Source organism: Aphelocoma coerulescens, chromosome 2 (genome assembly GCF_041296385.1).
Source record: "Aphelocoma coerulescens isolate FSJ_1873_10779 chromosome 2, UR_Acoe_1.0, whole genome shotgun sequence".
Taxonomy (NCBI): Eukaryota; Metazoa; Chordata; class Aves; order Passeriformes; family Corvidae; genus Aphelocoma; species Aphelocoma coerulescens.
In genome coordinates, this window is record NC_091015.1 from 16,413,914 (window position 1) to 16,421,213 (window position 7,300).

At 48.8% G+C, this 7,300-nt stretch overlaps 1 protein-coding gene across 1 annotated transcript; it reads left to right on the forward strand.

Annotated features, from left to right (window-relative positions):
* Nucleotides 1–688: 688 nt before the first annotated feature.
* LOC138106266 (patched domain-containing protein 3-like) lies at nt 689–6,912 on the forward strand. The gene is made up of 4 exons (XM_069006573.1): nt 689–1,549; nt 1,790–1,911; nt 2,887–3,032; nt 5,037–6,912. Exons 1-4 carry the CDS (start codon nt 818–820, stop codon nt 6,629–6,631), a joined length of 2,595 nt encoding a protein of 864 aa, XP_068862674.1. The 5' UTR covers nt 689–817; the 3' UTR covers nt 6,632–6,912.
* The last annotated feature ends 388 nt before the right edge of the window (nt 6,913–7,300 follow it).

Sequence of the window (7,300 nt, forward strand, 5' to 3'; positions counted from 1 at the left end):
TGTCTGGACACCTCTCTAGCACTGTCGCATCTGAGCTTAATGTTCTTCTAAGCCCGAAACCACTCAAATCACTGTCACCAGTGTCAAGAACACCAGGCTGCAGGATAGTTTCTGGACTTGGAAAGATCCTTTCTATCATTGCTACTGCATAAAGCTCTGGCACATCGCACTGGTGATATTCTTGGGACTTGCCAATTGGAATTGCTAACCCTTGTTTCAAAGTCTTTTATTTCTTTCACTGTCACTTTCCCGTTTTATAAACCTGCACACTGAGAGAGCAAACACCGCAAGATGTGCATCACCGTCTGTGTTTTGCTCTCAGATAGAAGAAAAATGCCCAGTAGTGAAGCAACGACTGCAGCAGCTTCGGGGAAAACACTAAAAAAAGCCGATGATGTCTAGAGGATGAAATATAGGCGCGGGGCCGTGCCGGGAAGCGGCAGGGTCTGCACGGAGCCGGAACCAGAGCCAGGCTCAAGGCAGCGGCTCAGCACGGCGGGCGCTGCAAACGGGCCGGACCCCGCGGAGCCAAAGCCGGGGGGAAACGGAGGGCAGGGGGGACATGAACCCGAGGCGGGGCGCGGCGGGGAGAGCCTGGTCTGCCCTCCCGGCCCCCCCCCGCCGGACCCGGGAGGCGGCGGAAGCCCCGCTGAGTCACGGCGGGGGCGGTTCCGCCCGCTGAAAAACGCGGTCCGAAGTCCTGAGGAGCAGAGGGCGGATTTGAACTCCTCTCCCTCTCCTCTCAGGCGCCGGCACAGACCGCACCGTCGGGCCCCGGCGTGGGACGCGCCGCCGGCAGCCCGTGCCCGCCTCGCCCATGGCGGGGCCGCGGGACCCCGCGGAGCGCTGCTCCTGCCGCAACACCAACTGCGTGGAGCGGCCGCTGCGCCGGCTCTTCGAAGGGCTGGCGAGCGGCGTGGCCGCCTGCCCCTGGCCCTTCGTGCTGGTGCCGCTGCTGCTGTCGGGCGGGCTGGGCGCCGGCTTCCTCTTCCTGCCGCAGCGGCAGGCGAACGACATCGAGGGGCAGTTCACGCCGACGTGGGGGCCCGCCAAGGACGAGCGCGACTTCGTGCGGCGGCACTTCCCCCCCGACGACTCGGAGCGCTTCTCCGCCCCGCGGCTGCCCACCGAGGGCGCCTACGCCGCCCTCATCGCCGTGGCGACGAACGGGACCTCGGTCCTGGACCCGGCGGCGTGGGCAGAGGTGCTGCGGCTGAACGCGACCGTGCACGACGCCGAGTACGAGCGGCTCTGCGCCCGCACCGCCGGCGGCTGCGCCAGCCCCAACCCGCTGCTGTCGCGGTGGGGCGATGCGGGACCGCCCGCCCCGGGGAGCCTCCGCTTCCCCGTCAACGACAGCGTCTTCCTGGGGGCCGCGCTGGGCGGCGTGGAGACGGACGACGGGCGGGTGCGGAGGGCGCGGGCCCTGAAGCTGATGTATTACCTGCGGGAGGATGGCCCCGAGGCGCAGGACAGCCGGCGGTGGCTGGAGAGCTTCCTGCAGAACATCTCGTCCAGAGTGGCGGAGTTGCGCCTCGGCTCCATTCAGGTAACGCAGGGGCGGGTACGGCCGTGCGGAGCGGCCGAGCCCGAAATGTCCGGGCAGCCCCCTCGCCGAAAGGAAAGGAAAGGAAAGGAGACGGCGGCGGGACAAGGCGGGCGGGCTGCGAGGGCCAGGGCAATGCTCCGCTGCCAACGTGATGTTTGGCCTTGCCTGCGCGTGTGTACAAAGACCACGAAGAAGAGGGAAAGTGCTTCATTGTTTCTTTCCTTGTTGTTTTAACGGCAGGTGACCTACTTTACCTCGCTGTCCAGACAACAGGAGTTTGAAGGAAATACCAAGAGTGTGATCCCACTCTTCTCCATAACATATTTCCTGACAATAACCTTTGCAGTCATCTCTTGCCTAAGGTAAAATGTCTCTAAGCTATGGCTCAGTGAGTAGTGATGTCTGCTCTTCTTTACCTCCCTCAGCTGGTTTCTGCTTTTGCCGATTGAAGGTGTTCTTGAAGCTGCAGACTTCCTGTGACAATTTATAGGCAAAATGTATTTTTTTGCTTTTTCTTGTCTACCTATTTGTATTTCCCAGCTGCTTAGATGGCAGATGAAAACCTGAACAAGTGTTCAGTACTTAGTTAAGGTTCGGGTGGATGTGCACTAGCTTCATAGATTCCTGCAAGTCTGGGTACAGCTTTAGTTGCTCTGCTTGCTAGTAGAATCAGAGGCTTACCTGCTGTCCACAGAGAACTTAATCTGCCCTTTCTTTGTGCTGATGGAAAGCGAACCATTGTACACTCAACAACTGTACATTGTTTGCGTCCTGTACTTCCAAAAGAAATTCTACTTGCAGGGTGAGCAGCCTGGTTTAGCGCTTGCATCAAGCATCATACCTATTAAAGCACTTCTTATGGAATGCTTGAACCAGTGCTCAGGGGCATCTTGGCAAAAAGGCTGGTAGCCAATCTGTCTGCTGAGAAAATTTCTCTACACAGCACTTACTGCCTGAAAGGTGCTTCCAATGATATGCTACAGCAAGAATTCATGAAAAATCAAAGAGCTGCTAGAAATTCACCCGTTTTTTGGGTCTCCCTAAGTCTAGTGTCACTGGTAGATCTTATGTATCCTTATTTTGACATCTCTTGTTATTGATGCAAAGATCAGTACACATCTGTACTCCTCCGAATATAGTTGGGCAGTGGTAATAATGTGTATAACGCCTCCTAGAGAAATTAATTTTATGCAGTGCTGACACCTGGGAACTCTGCTAGCAGCTTTCATCAGGAGTTCTTCTGAGAGAGGGTATCACTGTATCTGTGCACTTGTCATGCCAAACACATTGGTGAAGTATTCTACACATAACTAAGATATTCCTTGAAATATTTTCAGACTGAGCTGTATAAGAAATAATATCTGGCTTGCAAGCTGTGGAGTGCTTTCTTCCGGCTTAGCTGTATTGAGCAGCTTTGGACTGATGCTCTTCTGTGGAGTTCCGTTTGTGGTCACCGTAGCAAATGCACCATTCCTGATTCTGGGTAAGTAGAAAAAGTGACTCAGATTCAGCTACAAAGACTGTAAGTGAAGTTAAAACAATCTAATGGTGTCAGTCTTTTATGATGTGAATGTCAGATAATAACAACATTTTCTCCTGAAGTGAGTGGAGGAGATACCCAGAGGTGCAGCCTCCTCAGAACACCTAAAGGCAGGCGAGCCCCTCAGCTCAGCTCAGCTCAGCTCAGCTCAGCTCAGCTCAGCTCAGCTCATCATGCCCACAGCAGGACTGGAGATGGGTTCTGGTGCAGGGGCAGCTTTTCCCAGAAGACAAGGCCTGATCTAGATCCACTGCTACAGCTGGAAAACTGTAAATGAGACAGTGGTAAGGTTAGCACTTTCCAGGATTGTTCTAGTGTCCCTGGAAATGTAGCCAGGATGATTAATCCTCTGCAATATAACCTCTGTGTACTAACCAGACTCATTCAGCTACACAACTGAAGTGATGCACCATTCGTGCAAGCAGTCCTGCCCCCCAAAAAACCCAGGGAAGTTGGTATCATTGTAGCCTTGTTGCACAGACTGCTTAACAGCCTGTGCTGAAATTTCCAAATACTGTTAGATAATGTTGCTGCAAATTACTGCAAAACAAAGATCCTTACTGATCCTTACTGATCTGCTATATGATGTATTCGTGTGATGTTTTCTTGGGCTTGGTATAGTGCTAAGGAAAACACACGGAGCTCCCAGGTTGACAGAGTCTGTGCATCATCCTAGCTTTCCAGTGCAAATGCTCCTTAGGGCAGGCATTGTTTCTTTGTTTCCTGCATAATTCCAATGCATTTTTTATTTACTTTTGTTTGCTCATCAATTGCTATGGCTCTGACTATCAAAAAGACCCCTTTGTTTACCTGGAAAAGGGCTTAAGCCAGTCTCTTAAGCCAGATCTTCAGAAATAACATGCAGACTTTTGTCTTCCTTGCATTAAAGCAAACAAATTCTCAGTACATCAGAGGATTTGCTTTGAAGGCTGCTTGCTTTCCGAAGCAGCCTGGCTCGATGCCATCCAGTAGTACCTTGTGACGTGCTGCTTAATTCCTCTTTGAATGTTTACTGGCAATTGCCTGTTCAGGTAGCCAGTAGTGATTTCATCTATTCTTCTGTGCTTGACTAAATCTCGCTCCACTATTAGCGCAGCCCTCCTTTCCCTTTTGTGTGATTAATTTTCAGTGAATAGAAGAGCCCTTGACAACATGGCACAATACTGAAAGGTGTGGGATTAAAGTCTTGAGAGTTAGCAGAGCTGAGGGAAGCCCATTGGCTCCTCCTTTTTGAACTTCCTCTCACTTACTCTGGCATCTTAGCAAAAACCCAGGCCCAGGATCCAGGCTTCCTGGCAGGGTTTCCCAGGGATCTGGTGGGTAATATTTGTGAGTACATCAGTATAAATGTAAAGATAAATGAATAATAAATCGTGAGTAAGTGCTGAAAGATGAACTGGAGAGAAGTGGAGGACAAAGAGCATTAAAAAGTGAGCCACTGGAAAACGGGAATCACTCTTCTCCCGTGTGGTAGCAACTACTCTTCTGTCTTGTGAAGGCAGAACAAGAAATTCTTGGTCTAAGTTGCTGCAGTGCTGAAGAAGAGATTCCAGAGATAATGGGGGATGCTTCCAGTGATAAGAATAGTTGAGCATCAGAATATGTGATGCTTTGAAATCTGTCATCTGCATCAGGAGACACGTGGACATCAGCTACAAGATACTTGTCAGAGATGCAGTAGGTGTGCTCAGTCCTTCAGCAGAGTCAGTGGGGGATCAACAACTTACCAGGTCACCAGGAGGTGCTGAAAAATAACACGTTCAGCTACACATGAAGGATGTGTTTTCCAGATTCTCATGTAAGTTGCATCAGCACTAGAGCAGTGTTAGTAGCCCAGCTTCCTTTTTCAAAATTTTATGCAGACTGAAATGTGAATAAGGTAATTTTGTTGGGTGTTGGTGGAAGCTGCCCTCTGCAGTGCAGCGTTAACAGTGTCTCCTCTTGCAGGGGTTGGCGTTGATGACATGTTCATCATGATTGCTTCCTGGGAACAAAGTTCAAGGAAAAAAGAGAAATCCAGTGTTAAGTCTCTGCTGGCCGAGACTTATGCAGAAGCAGCACTTTCTGTGACCATCACCACTCTCACAGATGTTTTGGCCTTCTTCATTGGCACCTGGACGGCTTTTCCATCCGTGAGGTCTTTTTGCCTCTATACGGGCACAGCTTTTGTCTTCTGCTATGTATATACCATGACCTTCTTTGGGGCTGTTCTGGTATTAAATCACAAAAGGGAGCAAGAGAACCGCCACTGGCTGACTTGTATGCGTGTGGGAGTAGGTGAAGATCAGGCTGAGAACTCCTGCTTGTACAATGCTTGCTGTATTGGCAGCCGTTCCAGGCAGCCATCTCAGCCAGAAGGTGAGCATCCAATGAGCATATTCTTTAAAAAGTATTATGGCCCTTTTATTACAAATAAATGGATCAAGCTGCTCATGGTGTTGCTGTACGGAGCATACTTGGGTGGCAGTGTTTATGGCTGTACTCAGATCAGGGAAGGCATCGATCTCCGGAATCTGGCAAATGATGACTCCTACGTTATTCCATACTATGATGATGATGAGAAATACTTCTCGACATACGGACCCAGGGTCATGGTTGTCATTACTGAGAGCGTAGATTACTGGAATGCGACGGTGCGTCTTGGCATTGAGAGCTGTGCACAGAATTTAGAGAACATTTCCTATGTAGATAAGAACCTCTCAGAGTCATGGCTGAGGGTATACACAGAACTTGCCAAACCGGCAAATATAAACAATAAGACTGACTTCTTTAATAACTTAACTGTACTGTTCAGATTTTTTCCCAGTTTTGAGTGGGACATAAACAAGACTCGGGATGAAATAGAAGCTTCACGTTTCTTCATCCAGACAGTGAATGTGACGTCAGCCGTTGATGAGAAGAATCTTCTCAATCAGTTAAGAGAGGCAGCCGAGCAGTGCAGCATTCCACTGAAGGTGTATCACCCAGCGTTCATCTACTACGACCAGTACCTGGTGATAGTGCAGAACACTGTTCAGAACGTTGCCGTGGCTGCTGGGGCGATGCTCATTGTCTCCCTTCTGCTCATTCCTAACCCGTTGTGCTGCTTGTGGGTGACTTTTGCTATAGCCTCTGTTATAGCTGGCGTTGCTGGTTTCATGGCATTCTGGAACGTCAATCTCGATTCCATATCCATGATCAACCTGGTTATTTGCATAGGGTTTTCCGTAGATTTTTCTGCTCATATTTCCTATGCCTTTGTTGCGAGTGGAGAGTCATCAGCCAATAAAAGGGCAATTGAAGCTCTGTCCCTGCTAGGTTACCCAGTACTTCAAGGTGCAGTTTCTACGATACTAGGAGTAGTTGTCCTGGCTGCAGCAAACACCTACATCTTTAGGACATTCTTCAAGATCATGTTCCTTGTTATTTTGTTTGGGGCTCTTCATGGTCTTGTTTTTATTCCAGTGTTTTTAACATTTTTTGGAAACTTTGGTGGCTCACCCCACAATACCACATCTAAAAAGTTAGAGCACAGGTTTAGAAATGATAAAGACTGTCCATGAATAAGTTAAACATAACTTTAAACATAACATATTATATATTTACTATATGTAGATTCAAATGCAGTGCCTGTCAGGGAATATAAGACATGAAGAACAGAAAAATAAATACATTAGGTCAACAAAGGTTTCAGAAAAGCCAGACAAGAAAAGTAACAACAAACCACACAGAATGGATTTGCATTTTTTACCTTTGAGTATGTTTGACCAACACCTTAATGCTGTTAATTGTCTTTGTTGTGTGACTTGTTTACTGAATGTATTAAAATTATTACGAACACTGACCACTTCATCAGGTTAATGGACTATGTTACGTGTTTGTCAGGATATGTTCACAGAGGGGAAGAGTAACTCCCACTGGGCTGTATTTCCTCCCTGTTTGCCTTGCTGCTGTAACTCATCCCAGCACTAAGCTGGAAGGCAATTTTTGCCCAAGAGGCTCAAATCTTTACAGCAAGATTACAAAAGGTCAGAACTGTCTCAGACTGCAATAACTCATAAGCCCTTGGGTGGCAAAATCTGCTTAGGTTCCTAATGCATCATGAGAAACCCTTGAGGAAGACAAGCTGACTCCTATTTTCTCTTCAAAGCCTTTTCTTGGTGTCCCATTTTCTAGCTAAGCTTGAACGTCTGGTACCTTTTAAGAAGTTTGTGTGTAGCTTCTGTTGGCTG